The sequence below is a fragment of the Somniosus microcephalus genome, chromosome 1 (assembly GCF_052327205.1).
Source record: "Somniosus microcephalus isolate GS21.2 chromosome 1, FLI_Smic_1.0, whole genome shotgun sequence".
NCBI classification, from domain to species: domain Eukaryota; kingdom Metazoa; phylum Chordata; class Chondrichthyes; order Squaliformes; family Somniosidae; genus Somniosus; species Somniosus microcephalus.
In genome coordinates, this window is record NC_140987.1 from 198124214 (window position 1) to 198142954 (window position 18741).

Sequence of the window (18741 nt, forward strand, 5' to 3'; positions counted from 1 at the left end):
ACAAAATACTGCGGATGCTGGAAATCTGAAATAAAAACAGAAAATGCTGGAAATACTCAGCAGGTCAGGCAGCATCTGTGGAGAGAGAAACAGGTTTAACATTTCAGGTCGATGACCGTTTCAGGTTCTGACGTTTAATGTTAATACTTTTCTCATGATTTAAACTGCAAACTATTGACATTTTATTGGTGTACTAAAGCTTTGATAAATCAAATGGAAAGTAAACTAACCTATGTTTCTTCACTCAGTACCTAGGATTTGGTGCAACATCTAGCCCTGGCCGTCGAGCCGTAGCAGCAGCTGGCCTGGCTAATTCCTCTGGAGTGAATACACGTGAAGAGTTCCAAGAGAAAGACAAGTTGCTTTATAATGTGGAGGCTAGGGACCTGATAGAATATGGAATGATTCCGGAATTTGTAGGAAGATTTCCTGTGGTTCTCGCACTGCATAATTTAAATGAGGACATGTTAGTTCATATTTTGACAGAACCACGAAATGCAATAATAACTCAGTACAAGATGTTGTTTGACATGGATAAGGTATGAAGAAACTGTTTGACATGGATAAGGTGTGAAGAAACTGTTTGGCATGGATAAGGTTGCAGAAAACAGAAACAGAAGTCTGGGCCTATATGGCTGCAGAGGATAAAAAATTAAATGGCCTAATTCTATCTGTATAGGTGCAAGCTGAAGAAGAGGTGGTGGCAGTGTTTTGAAGCAGCAATATATGTTGCCAGAATTATGGGACTTGGGTTCAAGCTCACAATCTATGCTGCTACATTCCCAATCACTGCATCACTGTGGGCAAGCACCAACCAGAAGTCAGGCACTTTCTCACAGAAAGGGAAATGAAACTGGATGGAGTCACCTTTCCGTGTGCTCTTATGCTGCTACTAATGTCTGGTTCAGAGCGGCATTGACTGAGGGCTGGGAATAGGTAGTTGTCTCTATTGGCTGCAGTTTCTGCATGGTTAGAGGAGAGGAGGGGGAAAAGATCTTATCCTCAATTAAAGAAGCAGTATTGCCACCGCACTTCAATTGCACCCATCCCCTTCCTCTTTCCTGTACCAGCAGGAGGAAGCTATGGCCAGGGATTATGTAAGGAGTATTCTGGTATACATCTAGATTGGAATTCCTGGAGATCCAAAACTGATTTTTTTTTTTATTTGTTGGTATTGGTAAACAAAGTAGTGATCATTTTAGCCAATGGTTTTAATTAAGGCTGCTGTCTGGTATTTTGTAATAGAAGATGCACCCTTTTAATATTTAAAATAAAATTATAATAAGAAAGGATATTCCAGTTAGCTGTGGCATTCAAGCAAAAACAAAAATAACGGCTGTCAAGGAGCGCAATACACAACCAAAATATCAGATACAGTGTCTTGTGTTAAATGAATTATTCAGTGTTAACATGTAAATCGGATAACATAATGATGTACATATGCAGGCACTCATCTATATTAAATACAATTGAGTGAATGAATGTTCTGAATGACGCTTATGAGCAAGTTGATTGGTCTATGGGATATGAGATTAGAATAAGCACTGAAATGGGCCTTTTAAATTTAAAAAGAAAAGTTGAGCATCTCTGCCTTTTTCCTCCCCTGACCTTCTGACATTGATGCCCCTTGTGCCCCTCCCCTCGTCCTCAGCCCAACTCTCCTCCCCTTTACACCATTAAAGCACCTGGTGCACAATGCAGCCCTGGCACTCCTGGTGCATTGAGAGATGCCCGTGGGGAGCCAGTAAACTATACAAACTGACTGATCACCATTATCCAGCGAGGGAAACCCAATTAGTCATAGGTGCACACAATGCCCGTGTGGCGCCAGTGGTGGGGTGTTCAGGCAGTTTTATTAGGTCCCATGAGGCAAGACTGGTTCCATTAATTTCCTTGGGGGAGGTTTTCTATATGTGTTACTTTGTAACAATATGTACTAAACAAATAAAAACATGGATCTATGACATTCATCAGGTATGTGGTATTCTGGATACAATAGAAAGCTGGGAGCGAGTTTGTTGAGAGGAAAATAAGTTGTGATTAGTGCCTGTGATCATTTGAAATATTTAACTACTTTGACATTAAATGGCAAATGGAAAACAAAAGCAGAAAATAAGTGGTTAACCTCTTGAGAGTAGGATGTTCCTATTTTATGTGAAAAAGCACAGACCAGCTGCTCTCGCTCAGGACATTTAGTTCTTACAGAAAAACAAAATGAAAGAAAAAAAACGAGGGGCGTTCTCCCAATGTCATGGCCAACATTTATCCTCAACCAACACCACTAACACAGATTATCTGGTTGTTTTCTCATTGCTATATGTGGGACCTTGTGTGCAAATTGGCTGCCACATTTGCCTATATTACAAAGTGACAACACCAAAAGTACTCCATTGGCTGTGAAATGCCTGAGGAAAGAACAGATGCTATATAAATGCAAGTTTGTTTTTTCTTTCACCACAAGATGGCTGAAGGCACTGTCCCTTTGCATTCCCCTTCCTGCACTCACTGCCTTCTTCTGACTGAACAGCTGAGATCAGGATGTACATGGGTGAAGTTGCTACAATATAGTTCCTGATATTTGGAGGGCCAGCCTATTTGGGCAAGTCCCAATCACATGCTTTTATATTGATAATATTCCTGTATAGTTAGTGAAGTATCTGAGATGTGTGTATATTTGCATTATATGTGATATGTATTCAAACACAGTGAAAAGTATGCCTATGGCAGAGGAGGGGGTCATGCTTAATGAGACAGGAAGTGTTGTGCAAATTAACCTGATTTTTTTTAAAACAGGCACTATCAAGGCCTGATTGTCTCTTAGTGTCATTACTCAGCTGATTCAGTATACTCAGCCTGCAGTCATGAACTCGGTGGCTCTGTAACTCCACCAAGATTTGGATTCACTGCATTATATTTCTTATGGCAGAAGAAAACACAAATAATAGATTTTGATCAAAGCCACACATTCTGGCACATGTCTCACATGCTTTATCATCACCAGTATTTGTTTGCAAAGCCTCTGTTACGAGTGCAAGTACTTAATGGATCGGTATTCCTAAAACGATGTTGTTGATTGTAGAATTGCTATACTGTCATTAAACTGCAATAATTTAAAAATACTGCAATTCTGTCACCAACAATCCTTAAATTCATTATATATATTTTAAGAGAAATTGCCAACCACCCTGCCAGGGCCTCCAATCTTATGTAAGGAGTAAGCAGATGGCAGCTACTTTCTCCTGTCCATGTGACTCTCTCAAGCAGCACATAAGGCAGAGACAGACCCAATAGATTCAGTGTGGCTTCTTGACATTGAAACTGATATGGAGGGTGTTTATCCTTCTGTTCTGAGGTACATTTGAGCAATTAAAAAAGTATCCTCCAAAAGAATGAGGTAGAATATATTTTTTTTAATTAAAAACTAAAAAAACAACAATAATTTAAGCATACTGATCCTTAAAGTATTTTTGAACCTAAATAATAATACAGCAGTGATAAAGGATATTTCTCAGAAGTCTACCTGGACCTTTCATTTCAGTGTCATTTCTCTATTACTGAGGCAGCCCTGCGTGCTATTGCATGTAAAGCAATTGAAAGGAAGACGGGGGCCAGAGGACTGAGATCAATCATGGTATGTTCACTTTTACCAAACTTCATGCATCTATTAAAGACTGTAGTTGCATTTTGGAAGTAAAATTTAAAATATTTTAGGACCAAGGTCATAACCAGTCGCTGTCATGGTAGATCCATGGGCAGTCAGCCAGAAAGCAAAACCAAAATGTTTCTCCTGAGTTCTGTTGTAAGATAGCACACTGGGCTGTAACAAAGACCCAGCTGGGAAGGACAGGTGAACAATCAGAACTAGTGCTGTCCTTCCTGCTGGCCATCATGGAGTTTCAGAGTTGTAGGCCAAGTTGGATTCTTAAGGTGTGCACCTTATGATAATAGAGTATTTGAAGAAAACTTGTATCTGTTTCTTTATCAGCTAAAACGCATCTTCATCAGCTGCTCACATAAGCAAATCAACACCAGTAATATAGAAATGTATGATCCTTGCAGCTGAATGAGGTGATTGGGAAAATCAGAGAAAAACATTCACAATTTTCCACTATTACTCATAAATTGTTTTTTAAAATTAATTTTGTGTTGAAGTTATTTAATATTTATTTTGATAATCTACAAAATGATAAACTTGTGTGAATGAAACATATCTACACATTGTTCTTTACATTGTTCTGTTTAAATTTATGAATTTATAGAACAGAACAATATAAAGGGACTACTTTATCGTCAAGAATTTTAAAGTTGCAATCCCAGATACTCCCATTTATGTGATGATCGTACTTCATAAATCCCTATATGGTTAAACATTTTAACAGACTCCTTTTCTGATGCCATCTTTTATATTATTTTCCTTTTGAGGGCCTACTTCCTCTATTTTGCTCCTTGTCTTTCCGTGACCACATACCAGCTGCAGCTAAGCAGGCAGATGATGGGTCTGCTTCCAGGTCTTCACCAATACTGCTCTGAAATTCTGGGAAATACGAGAGAGTGGACCAGGGATGAGTTTTCTGGGGTTTATTCTGTGAGGAAACAACTAGAGTCCTTTTATAACATCAGTACTACTGGGATCCAAAATCACAAGGGACTGTATCATCCTGCCACTCTGTGATGCTGTGTATTGATGCTGTTACATCAGTACCACTGCAACTACAGTGCCATCTTTTAATGAGCGAACAGTCCAAGTTCTAGGTCCCTAATGTCACACTTTGCTGTCACGTTAGTGTTCTCCATACACCTGTGAAACAACGTAATCACATTAAAGTCTGTGCAGTGCTTTACTTCTAATCAGATTTGCCCTCTCCCCCTTGTACTTATTGTATCCTCCCCCCCCCCCCCACAACAAGTGTTTCCCTGCATCATTCCCAGCTGAGAGGGCAGGAAGGCTGCCCCCAGGGCACTCCATCACTCACCATTTTCTTTAATGTCATGGGTGGGATCGGGAACTCATGCGAAAAAACATGGCCATAAACTATGTCCTACTCCATGGTCTACTGCAATGAAGCAGTGACCATATGTTGTGTTCTAATTTTGTTTTTTGCAGATAATGTACTTTCATACTGATGCCTATGTGCTACAAGGTGCAAATATAATGACGACTATAAGCCCTTTAAACATGATAAAAGTCTAGCTAAAGTTACATTTTTGAAGGATGGTGATGTCTGATTTTATTTCAGGAACAATTACTGCTGGAACCTATGTATGAGATCCCTAATTCGGATATCATTGGCGTTCATGTAGATAAGGATGTTGTTGATGGTAAGAAGGGTCCACAATATATTAGGTAAGCTTCCGTACTTGTACCAACTAGATTGTTCTGATTATTAACTATTTAACTGTGAAGGATTTAGATAAGCATGCTAAAAATCAGAAAATTATATTGGTATGATACAACAGTAACTTTGGGCTGGATTTTGCCAATGGGGAACTTTTGGAGGCGGGACTCCCACTTGTCGGGTTTTAGTCCCGCCTCCATCGACTTCTGGCCAACCCGCTCTATTTTCCCTTGATTGACCTTGTTAAGCCTGCCCAGCAGGCTTAGCAGGCCAATTAAGGGGAAGCCGGTTACAGAGACCATCAGCGTATGACATTTCATCTGTCAAAAATTTATGACAGATGGATTGTCATAATTTGACAGCTCTGTGAAGCTGTCAAACACTGACATTCTATGTTGTTTGATGAGTCCTTGTATTCAAGACTCATCAAAACTCTTTTGTGAGCAGAAATTAGATGGTTGTTGCATCGGGGAATGCAGCAGCTTTCTGTCATCTCTGCCAGTGAGATGCGAGACTCTCTGCATCCCCAACGTTTGAAGTCTGCATGAAGAAACAAAGGTAAGTAAACATTTTCTATCACTTTCCACTCACCTCACATACTTTCCTCTCCACACTTGCACCCATCACTTACCTTCACAGCGCACCTTTGCACCCAATCCGACCCCCGCAAACCCACTGCTCGCCTCGCTGACTCTGGCGGGGTTCGCAGCCTTTGGGAAGCCCGCACTTGTGTGGGTAAAATGGGGATAATCCTCTTATCAGGCAGTTAAGTAGCTGTAATCCCATTCCTTCCTCCAAGGAGATGGGACCCAGCGCAGCTCAGCTACCCGCCTCCTGGCAAGATGGCATGGAGGCGGGTTGGGGGTGGGATGGGCACCCGCCCCCAGATTCTGCCATTTTCCCAGCAGTCCCGCCTTCATACCTGCCTCCCCAGGGCTGGCAAAATCGTGCCCTATATATATATATTTACTATAGAATCACCATTCAAATAGCCAGAACACCAGCATCTAGGACCATTCTGGCCTGTATTTCTTGTATATACTACGGCATATTTTGTTCTATGTATAAAGTTAAAGAGAAATGTTTTTACTAAGGTGTTATTGTAGACCAATGACAGTTTGGTAAAATATTTTTTCTTTAACTTTACACAAAGAGAAAAGTATGTGCCACCGTGCTCTACCATTTGTTCTATGGTACTTCAAACTCTAACTGACAATCCGTTCCTTGTGAACTGTGTTCAATATACATTGCTCCCAATTATCCTATTTTGGAAATCAGGACTGAAGAGACCTAACAATAGTAACATATGTCTATATCCTGTTGACGACACTTGTGTTTTAAGGTGTGTTTTCTTAGCTTCTAGTTTCCATTGCTGTGTGAACTGAATTACAGTGATTGCTTCTTACAGGGCACCACAAAATGTGGATGACAACCACAAGTTGAGTAGCCATGATCCTGGCTGGATGAAAAGAGTTAACACCAACAAATGATCAGCCAACTGAATACTACTTGTTACAATGCTAAACAGGCAGTTTTGGAGGAAACAAGTAAAGCACACACATTTGTGATCAATAAATGTGAGAAGTTCACACATTATATAGTGTCTTTCCAATTTATTTAAGCTGTGGGGAGGTTGATTATATACAGTAAAACTTCTTAGAAAATAATACTTAGAAGTTTCTCTTTTACAATCCCCAAGAATAATGAAACAAAACTTCATTGACTTATGTTTGTAAATAACATTTTATTTGCTCATTTGTCAGAGAGTGATTAGATCCAATGTTCAAGAATGTAGAACAAAACAGCATCTTTTACATGCCTGTACATCTGTAAATATGAATCATAAGTGGAATGTATTTCTGTTTATTATTGTGTCTTTTTCACTATTTTCGTACAGAAACACAGTTCTGTATTACAAGCAATCTAAAACAATAAAGAGCCACCATATTCACGATTGGCAAATCTTTTCTCATTTGCTTACAAGCATCTATTATGATGACTTAAATTGTGGCAAGATGTATCATTGTGTCACATGTGCAATGTCATTATGGCAAAAATGACATAATGCTCTTCTATTTATTCCTTCCCTCAAATGGTTTTCAAAATTCTTTTTATGAAGATAGTGCCCGGGCCCAAACTTCCACTGCTGGAAGTGCCATGGAGGAGGACTTGTGGTGTCCCACAACAATCAATGTAGATCCCTTCTCAAATTACAGAAACAGGGTCATTTCCATAATCTGGGCAGGTGGCTGTTATTCATAAATAAATAGACGTTTTCATTATGAACAGCTAGCTTGAGCTAGTCATTTATTCAGCCATGTGGACTAGTGTACAGGCATCCATCTTGACTACTGCCTTGTGGGTAGCCCACCTACTAAACATACAGCTCCACCTAGTGTACCATTCTAGAATGACATGTTACTGATCATTACATCCCCCTTCCTTAGAGGTTAAACAAAATCAATATCAATCAATCATAATGACATGAACATCTTCACAACAGTCAACACATTTTCAAAGCTTTACTTTATGAACTCTAAGCTTTTCATTCTTTTATTATAGTTTTCTTTGTACACAAAGATTAAGTCTATCAGGCTTTTTTACTTCACGTGTGGATCTTCTCAGCACAGGTAAGTCTGATGTGTTTTCATGAGAGCCTGTATGTGTGTTTGTGTTAGATTGTTCTGGTGGTGAGTGACAAGATTCAGTTGCAGCATTGTCATCGATTTGCTTTTGGATAGTTTCTTGTGTTTTCAGGAAGGAACGGCGGTTCCTCCTGAGAATCTGTCCTTCCTCAGTTCTAACAGTGTATGACCTTGGTCCTACTTCCTCAAGAACTGTAGCTTTCCTGTTCCATGCATCTGGATCCTCAATCCTGACAACATCATCCCTTGTCAATGGTTTCAGAGTTTTGGATGACTTGTCATAGTGTGATTTCTGTTTCAGCTTTAACAGTTGAAGTCTCTGTTTTAGTTCCTTACTCTGCTTTTCTTTTGCACAGCAGGGTAGCATGGTGCGCAACTTACGACCCATTAGGAGTTCAGCAGGTGAAGAACCACAGCCTAAAGGGGAGGCTCGGTAGCTCAGCAGGGCGAGATAAGGATCAGACTTGCTTTCTGTCGCTTTCTTCAGTAGCTGTTTGAGAACTTGAACACCTTTCTCTGCCTTACCATTCGGCTGAGCATACAGAGGACTGGATGTGATGTGTTGAAAGTCATAATGTGCTGCAAACTGTTGCCACTCCTTACAGTTGAAGCACGGACCATTGTCGCTAACGGCAATCCTGGGAATTCCATGTCTGGCGAAGATGGATTTAACATGCATTATGACACTGCTTGCTGATGTGCTTGAGAGCAGCGCCATCTCAGGATAGTTAGAATATTAATCAATCACTATTAGATAGTCCTTACCATTCAAATGAAAGAGGTCCATACCAACCTTTTGCCATGGTGCTGTTGGTAAGTCAGCTACTATCATTGGTTCCTTTGCTTGTTTGTTTTGGTGTTTCTGACATGTCTCACATATGCCTATCATGTTCTCAATGTCCTTATTTATGCCAGGCCAATAAACAGTGTCTCTTGCTCTCTTGCATTTTTCAATTCCGAGGTGTCCCTCATGAATCCTTTTGAGCATGTCTCGACGTAGAGCCTGTGGAATGACTATTCTGTTCTGTTTTAGTAATAGTCCACTTGCGACACTCGATTCTGACCTGATGTGATAGTACTTTGGACAGGAACCTTTTGGCCAACCATGATGAATGTTCTCTATTACTGTTTGTAACACTGTATCTTTTACTGTTTCTTCTGCTATTTGCTTTGATTTTGTGTCTGACACGGGCAGCGCAGCAGTGACCATACTCACATGAACATCCACGTCTTCCTCAGTAGAGCTCACATGACTCATTGTGGGTGCTTGGGATAGTGCATCTGCTAACACGTGTTTGCCTGGTGTGTAGATCAGTTCAAAGTCATATCTTTGCAGCTTCATCATGAGTCGTTGAATCCTTGGAGACATCTCATTCAGATTTTTTTTAATGATGGCAACCAGTGGGCAGTGATCTGTCTCAACTGTGAAGGTGGGAAGTCCATATATGTAGCCATGGAACTTTTCTAATCCAACTACCAAGCCTAGACATTCCTTTTCAATCTGGACATATCGACACTCAGAATCAGTCATAAACCTGGAGGCATAGGCAACAGGCTTCCAATCTTCACCCTCTGCTTGTAGCAAGACCGCGCCTAGGCCATCTTTTGATGCATCCATTGACACTTTGATTCTCTTTGTTGGGTCAAAGAAGGTGAGTACAGGTGTGGTTGTCAGCACTGTTTTGAGGTTCATCCACTCTTGTTCATGTCTTTCTGTCCATGCGAACTCATTTGTTTTATGTAGCAGTTCTCGCAGACAGGCTGTCTTTGGCTGACAAGTTAGGAATGAACTTTCCAATGAAGTTTATCATCCCCATGATGCGTAGCACTCCTTTTTTGTCAGTGGGTCGGGGCATGTTGAGTATGGCATTTACTTTTTCCATATCTGGCTCTATTCCTTTACCAGATAGATTATCTCCTAGGAAAGTGACTTCCTGGACGCCAAACTGACACTTGGCTTTGTTGAGCTTCAGTCCATTCCGGCGTATGCTCTGTAGCACTTTAGTCAGTCTCTCATTGTGTTCTTTCAGTGTGGAGCCCCAGATGATGATGTCATCAACATAGACCCGAACTCCTTCCAGACCTTCAATTATGTGTTCCATCGCTCTATGAAAGATTTCAGATGCAGATATTATCCCGAAAGGCATTCTGAGGAAACAATACCTGCCAAATGGTGTGTTGAAGGTACAGTATTTGGTGCTCTCTTCATCCAGTTTTAGTTGCCAAAATCCTTGTGAGGCATCGAGCTTTGTGAAGTATCTGGCACCTGACATTTCACTGGTGATTTCTTCTCGCTTGGGAATCTGGTAGTGTTCACGTTTTATGTTTGCATTTAAGTCCTTTGGATCCATGCATACTCTTAGATCATTGTTCTTTTTCTTTACACATACCATGGAGTTAACCCAGTCTGTTGGCTCTTTGACTTTCCTGATGACTCCTAGTGTGGTCATTCTGTCCAGTTCTTTCTTGAGCCGGTCACGCAGGGGTGCTGGAACTCTCCGTGGAGCATGTACCACTGGCTGAGCATCCTCCTTTAGCTGGATCTTGTAAGTGAATGGTAGAACTCCAAATCCTTTGAACACATCCTGGAAATTACTACAGAATCCACCGAGTCATCTGGTCTGCTTATGGCACAGTTTATACGGTAGACTCTCTTGACCAGTTCTAAGTCCTCACAAGCTTTGTCACCTAGTAGTGAATCAAGTCCTTCAGCCACAACAGAAAACATGAGATGATGCACTTTGTCTTTGACTGTCACTTTAAGTCTGCATACACCTAAGCTATCTATTTTCTGTCCATTATAGTCCTTCAGTAGTACTGACTTTTTCTGTATTTTGGGCTTTTCTTTCATATTTTTAATGTCACTCATACTGATTAAGTTTGCTTTTGCCCCAGTGTCTAGTTTCAATGTAACTAATGCTCCATTTACCTGCAGTGGAATCATCCATTTGTCCTCTTTTACTGCATTAACTTTATGTTCAGCATTGTCCATTCCTGAGGGCTGCACATTTTCTGTATCCTTTTCTATATTGTCACGACACCATTCCTACAAAAAATGTCTCACTTAAATCAGTGTCCTATTTTACTGCATTAACTTTATGTTCTTTCTTTGTTTTTACTTTTGAAAAGCATTGTTTGGCAAAGTGATTCTTTCCATTACATTTTGTGCACATTTTCCCAAACGCTGGGCATTGTCTTGACTGGTGCTGGTAACCACAGCGTTTACAATTAAAAATTGCATCCTCCGATTGCTTTGCATTTCTGTTCTGCCCATGTTTCTTCCTCTTGTAGGACACAGCACCGACAGCAGCACTATCACTTACTACAGTCGCATTATTATTAATTTCACTGAAAGTCTTTGTGTGCTGCCGAGGTAGCTCACTGGCATGGCATATTTTCACAGCAACCTCCAATGTTAGTTCGGTTTCTCTCAATAAACGTTCCCTGACCTTTTTATCATGAATACCAAACACAATCTGGTCATGAATCATGGATGATTTCAGTTCAGAGAAATTACATGTCTGTGCTTTCAGTTTAAGATCGGTCACAAAGCTATCAAAAGTCTCATTTTGCTGCTGTGTCCGTGAATGGAACAAGTACCTTTCATAGGTCTCGTTCTTTTTGGGAGGACAATGTGTATCAAACTTCTTTAGCACATCGTCCATTTTTTCTCTGTCCTCTTGATCAAATACAAATGTATTAAATACCTCTATCACCTGCGGGCCTGCAACCGTGAGCAGTAACGCTATTTTCCTTGCGTCTGGCTTCGTACCGAACCCGATGGCAGCAATGTAGATTTTGAGTTGTTGTTTGAAAGTCCGCCAATTGCAGTCGACATTCCCCGTGAGTTTCAAACCCTCCGGTGGCTTCAAATTCTCCATGTCGCGTTTCACAATATTCAGCAAATATTACCAATCCTGGTACCATGTTATGTTCATAAATAAATAGACGTTTTCATTATGAACAGCTAGCTTGAGCTAGTCATTTATTCAGCCATGTGGACTAGTGTACAGGCATCCATCTTGACCACTGCCTTGTGGGTAGCCCACCTACTAAACATACAGCTCCACCTAGTGTACCATTCTAGAATGACATGTTACTGATCATTACAGTGGCCTTGAGATCTATGGGTGCATCAGAGATGCCCTCACTGCAGTGCATGTGAAAAAGCGATTACCTTTTCCTTGGACACTCGTGAGCCCTTTACTAAACCCAAAATGGAGCTTATGCCAGCTCTCAGCTGGTGAGAATTCTGTTGGCCTTATAGGGGTGTAACAGGCCCCTTGAAATGAAAGAGGGGGTGGGCAGTAAAGTCGCCCACACACTCTCCAACTGGAATTTGCAGCATTGGCTATTGGGGTGGAAACACAGCAAAACCAGGTTCCACCCTAATTTCCTCCCCCCCACCCCCCAGCAGATGATGTGCTTGCTGTCCGTCCTCTCTGGCCCCCACAATTTCAGGACTTTAGTATCAAAATGTGCCCAAAGTTGGTGGAGAAACGGCTCCATGCGTCAGTCCATGCCAGCTTGAGGCCTGAGCTAAATTTGGCTTTGGTTTGGGGGGGGAGGGACTGCAAATGTTCTACTGCACCCACAAAAATAAAAACTGAAAATTTCATGGGCCTTATTTTGAGTGGTCTCCAGTGTACAGCGCAAACTCCGCCAATTTGTAACTGAATTTCACTTTTCGGGTCCTCCAACTGGAGTGGTACCCCAATTTGCATACTTAAAGAGCATGACATCTGCTTCAGACCAGAATTTTCCTTACCTTGGTGGGTCCGATGCGGCCGGTGTCCGTGGCAGGTCGCGACCCACTGCAGAAAATGAACTTACCTTAATGGGGCCTATTAAGCCTGCCCAGCGTGTTACCTGGCCCAATTAGATGAAGCGGGTCTGGTGACATAATTCATGGCGCATTTTAAGCCAAGATCACTTTAAATTTTAAGTTTAATCTAACATAGTGGGAGTTGAATCTTTACAATATAATAAAAATTATATACGAGTGACAAAGAAATATTTAAATAATATTATCATTAAGTAATATGACTTCATCTACAAATACGATCAAGAACATAATTAAAATAGTACATTAATTGGAAAGTTCTTGGTGCTTTAGTCACAAATCTACAGACTTTTGTATCAATAACTGTTATAAATAAAAGATGCCTGTGTATAGATAAGACATAAAAGCAGATTTTAAATGTAATTATAAAGGTGTGGATTTACAATCTTATGCAAGATCAGCGGAAGAGCTGCGGAATCCTTGACAGTGTAAGTGGTACTTACAAGGTGTTTCTGGGAGCTCTTCCGTTGAAGTTAAAAATGGACAAGTGAGAGAACCTCCGCAGAAATTCACCCTAAAGTCTCAGACTGAAAAATTAAATTAGTCATATTCAGGGACTGAAAGCAAATTGAACCAGTGGAATGAGTGATGAGAATGAAATTGTTACGGTTGATGACTTGATTTAATGTGTAACTGGACAATCACCGTATACGGTGAGAAGAACCTGACCAGAAACAACACAAAAATTTATTTAAAAGGTATATGTCATTTTTTATAGTGCAGATCAATTCACTGCAATTACTGTTGAGTTGGAAGGCAACAGCCGAGAATGGCCAATGAAAAATGTATTTGCCTCACCATCCAGGGTAGCACTTACTCCCCTTCAGGAATTTTTGAATTAACATTTCCCAGTAGCTTTTCAAGTAGAACAGAATCTCCATCAATCTGTTATCTGATGTAATCAACATGTTTTTATTTTGGTTTGTTTTCCATGCTGTCAAGTAATCAGCTGGAGCAATGGCCACGGAACTCATGCCTCAGGTTGACAGACGTGGTTCCAGAGTTGCATGAGTCCTGTGACAATGCAGGGAAATTTAAAAAGTAGGGGGGAAAAGGCTCTTAAGTGCCTGTAAAGTACCTCATAATGATTTCAATTAGGTCCCCCGCCGCTGCAGATCGTGGTGGCTCCACGATGGCAGATGCGTCTGTGGGAAAGGCACGTGGGAGCGAGATAACAGTGAGCTCCCAACCCGCTGTCAAAAAAAACAACTTTCCCACCCGACTCGCCATCCATTGCACCCGCTACCACCACGGAAATTCAGCCCTAAATGTCACCCTAGCGATATGGTGTCCAGCACATTTCCAATGCAGTGAAGGCATGGTCGATCACAAATTGTATGTCAGAGATCCAACACCAATTTTATGCCTGAAATATGGGCGACACTGAGTTGAATTTCTCCTCCATCGCATGTAACTTTAGTATTAATATCCTATTGCTGAAGGGGGATGGGTGTGGGGTGGGCCGGAGAAGGTCCTATTGGAAACCAGCTCCATTTAAAAAAAATCTATTCTACTGGTTAACAGCACTAACAACATTTTCAAAGTAGGTCTTTTACCTATCATAATAGTTAGAAGATACATCTTCATAGAATCATAGAATGATACACCACAGAAGGAGGTCATTCAGCCCATTGTGCCTGTGCCGGCTTTACCCTGGCGTTTCCCCATAGAGCTACAAAATTTCCCCCTTATTATTATGTACCCAATTCCCTTTTGAAAGTTATTATTAAATCTGCTTCCACCACCCTTTCAGGCAGTGCATTTCCAATCTTAACAATTGCTACATAAAAAAATGTTTTCCTTATGTCATCTTGGTTCTTTTGCCAATTACCTTAAATGTGCGTCCTCTGGTTACCGACTCTTCTGCCACTTCAAACAGTTTCTCCTTATTTACTCTATCAAACCCTTCATGATTTTTAACACATGTATCAAATCTCCCCTTAACCTTCTCTGCTCTAAAGAGAACAGCCCCAATCTCTAGTTTCTCCACGTAATTGAAGTCTTTCATCCCTCGTGCCATTCTAGTAAATCTTCTCTGCACCCTCTCTAAGGCATTGACATCCTTCCTAAAGTGTGGTGCCCAGAATTGGCCAGATTTTCCAGCTGGGGCCTAACCAATGTTCCCGCTAAGCTGTGCAGTCGTGTAGCGGTCTGGAGGTCCTGTGTGGGCTGATCACCAGCTTTTATATGAAGAAACCGCGCATGCGCGAAAATATGAATGGGCTGCACAGCCAGTTAAAAGGACTGTGCACCTAAAATTAAAATTAGAGGGAACGTTGTGCCTAACCAGTGCTTTATAAAGGTTTAGCGTAACTTCCTTGCTTTGTTACTCTATGCCTCTAATTATAAAGCCAAGGATCCCATATGCCTTTTTTAACAGCTGTCTCAACTTGTCCTGCCACCTTCAAAGACTTGTGCACATACACTCCCTGGTCTCTCTGTTCCTGCACTGCCTTTAAAGTGGTACCATCTAGTTTATATTGCCTCTGCTCATTCTTCCTACCAAAATCAATCACACCACACTGTTGGGGAATAGTCCTTCCTGAGTGTTACCCTCATGTTTGAGGTTAGATGAAATAGATCTTAGGCCTATGTCATCTGTCGTGTACCAGGAACCAGTGGTTTATGGGAAATAAACTATTAGATAACACCATCTGTGTAGCTCTTAAGTGTTGTAAACATGTTTGAGTTATGCTGGTGCCAATAGAGTGATTTAATTCCTTGAAAATGCCAGTCCCAAACATATTGCTAGAATAGACCGACATAATAAATAGTAATTGTTATATGTTTTAAATAGATATTGTGTTAATTTATTGCTTTTTTGGGTGCATTTACTACTTAAATGTGCATTTAGTGAATTTAAGTTTTGTTTTCTGTGCTGGTTTGAGGTTGGAGCCCAGACGATGAAATTGTACACCAAAAGGAAAAAAAATCAGGATTTTGTGGTTAGACATTTTCAGGAAATGTTTTGTTGATTTGATTTTCAAATATATTGGTTAAGGTTAAGTAACAAAGAAGAACTTTTTTTTGCAAATACTTTGGCCTAGAAATTGCCTCTTGCTGACCTGCCGAACTGGGCACAGGGAATAATCCCTGCGCTGGAATGGGTAGGCCCGGCACACCCAATATGAGGCCTCAGGCCTTATTTACATGAGATCAGCAAGCTGCCATTGCCGGCAGCTCTCCAGTAAAGAGGATTTCAACTTTAAGCTATTACATCGCCAGAAGCGGCCCTCAGGTAGGTCCTGGGAGTTGATTGGGCAGGGGCCAGCAACGGACTTCAGTGCTGCTGTGGAGCAGCATTAAAACTACTACATTGCTGCCACATATTCAAAATCATCAACTTCTGAGAGGCAATTAGAGCGAGAAAGCAGCTGAGTGAGTAGTGGGAGTTTGACCTGTACTGGAGTGAGGGGAGTAGATCTTAACTTTGTGCAATAGTATAAAATGGGTGATAGCGAGTCGGCAGCCCATTTTACATCTCTCCCCATTTTTCATTTCCATTTAAGTCAACTGCCAACTTGCTATCACCTGTTTTACACTATCACACAAAGTCAAGATAACCCTATGTCTGAAACCTTAACCTTTACAGATGCTGATGAATCTGTTGAGTATTTCTTGTGTTTTCTGCTTTTGATTTACTTCCATTTCTTTTAACACTGATTGCCATTCTTCAGTTTTAATAGTTGATTCAGTGTCAATGGTGAATAATTTATTGTGTTATTTTAATAGTGGCTTATTTTAAAGTTTGGGAAATATATTTATTGTGTGCTCCGTGGAGCGGAGGCTGTAATATTTTTCAGTTTTTAAATTTGTCTATTGGATGAGTGGTATTTCATCATCTTGAACATCTTGAAAGTAAACTAGCAAAAAATATAAAAACAGATAGCAAGAGTTTCTACAGCTATATAAAATGAAAAAGGGTGGCTAAAGTGAACGTTGGTCCCTTAGAGGATGGGACCGGGAAACTAGTGGTGGGGAACATAGAGATGGCAAAGACGCTGAACAAATATTTTGTATCAGTCTTTACAGTAGAGGACACTAAAAATATCCCAACACTGGACAAACAGAGGGCAATGGGGGGGGGAGGGAGGGGAAGGAGCTAAAGACGATTAAAATCACTAAGGAGATGGTACTCAGTAAAATAATGGGACTTAAGGTGGATAAATCCCCCGGACCTGATGGCCTACATCCTAGGGTCTTGAGAGAAGTGACGGTAGGGATTGTGGATGCATTGGTGATTATTTTCCAGAACTCCCTGGACTCAGGAAAGGTCCCGGCAGATTGGAAAACTGCTAATGTAACACCCTTATTTAAGAAGGGAAGTAGACAAAAAGCTGGAAACTATAGACCAGTTAGCCTAACATCTGTGGTTGGCAAAATGTTGGAGTCCATTATTAAGGAAACAGTAACAGAGCATTTGGATAAACATAATTTAATAGGACAGAGTCAGCATGGTTTTATGAAGGGGAAGTCATGTTTGACAAATTTGCTCGAATTCTTTGAGGATGTAACATACAAGGTGGATAAAGGGGAACCAGTGGATGTAGTGTATTTGGACTTCCAAAAGGCATTTGACAAGGTTCCACACAAAAGATTACTGATCAAGATAAGAAATTACGGGATTGGGGGTAATATACTGGCATGGGTGGAAGATTGGCTATCTAACAGAAAACAAAGAGTTGGGATAAATGGTTCATTCTTGGGCTGGCAATCAGTAACTAGTGGTGTTCCGCAGGGATCAGTGCTGGGACCCCAACTCTTTACAATCTATATTAACAATTTGGAGGAAGGGACCGAGTGCAACATATCCAAGTTTGCCGACAATACAAAGATGGGAGGGAAAGCAATGAGTGAGGATGACATAAAAAACCTGCAAAAGGACATAGACAGGCTAAGTGAGTGGGCAGAGATTTGGCAGATGCAATATAATGTTGGAAAGTGTGAGGTTATGCACTTTGGCAGAAAAAATCAAAGAGTAAATTATTATCTAAATGGAGAGAAACTGCAAAGTGCTACAGTACAAAGGGATCTGGGGGTCCTGGTGCATGAAACACAAAAAGTTAGTATGCAGGTGCAGCAGGTGATCAGGAAGGCCAATGGAATCTTGGCTTTTATTGCAAGGGGGATGGAGTATAAAAACAGGGAAGTCTTGCTGCAGTTATACAGGGTATTGGTGAGGCCACACCTGGAATACTGCGTCCAGTTTTGGTTTCCATATTTAAGAAAAGATATACTTGCTCTCGAGGTTGATTCCGGAGATGAGGGGGTTGACGTATGAGGAAAGGTTGAGTAGGTTGGGACTCTACTCATTGGAGTTCAGAAGAATGAGAGGCGATCTTATCGAAACATATAAGATTGTGAGGGGGCTTGATCGGGTGGATGCGGGGAGGATGTTTCCACTGATGGGTGAGACTAGAACTAGGGGGCATAATCTAAGAATAAGGGGCTGCCCTTTCAAAACTGAGATGAGGAGAAACTTCTTCACTCAGAGGGTAGTAAATCTATGGAATTTGCTACCCCAGAGAGCTGTGGAAGCTGCAACATTAAATAAATTTAAAATGGAGATAGACAGTTTCCTAGCAGATAAGGGAATTAGGGGTTACGGGGAGAGGGCAGGGAAGTGGACATGAGTCTAGATTCGGATCAGCCATGATCCTATTGAATGGTGGAGCAGGCCCGAGGGGCCGTATGGCCTACTCCTGCTCCTACTTCTTATGTTCTTATGTTCTTATTAAAGTCCTAGGAGTACTTTTAACATTGATTCTAAAATGTTTGAATAGTCATAGGTTTATGGTAGCCACTTTTTGTCAAGTCCGAAATAAGGCAATATGGAATCAGATTGGGCCAGGTGAGGGGGGGGGGATCAGTGCTTTGCTTAATATTTGCTTTCCTGAAGATGAAAATTTATTAATAA

At 41.0% G+C, this 18741-nt stretch overlaps 1 protein-coding gene across 1 annotated transcript in view; it reads left to right on the forward strand.

The window, feature by feature from the left end:
• Positions 1 to 7283, forward strand: part of LOC147124542 (ATP-dependent clpX-like chaperone, mitochondrial) — a 68727-nt gene extending 61444 nt beyond the window's left edge. Inside the window, exons 8-11 of the mRNA XM_085989140.1 lie at positions 249 to 539; positions 3539 to 3631; positions 5238 to 5344; positions 6745 to 7283. Of these exons, the coding sequence (XP_085845266.1) occupies positions 249 to 539; positions 3539 to 3631; positions 5238 to 5344; positions 6745 to 6826 (573 nt within the window). The 3' untranslated portion in view covers positions 6827 to 7283. The remainder of the gene's footprint in view (positions 1 to 248; positions 540 to 3538; positions 3632 to 5237; positions 5345 to 6744) is intronic.
• Positions 7284 to 18741: the final 11458 nt, after the last annotated feature.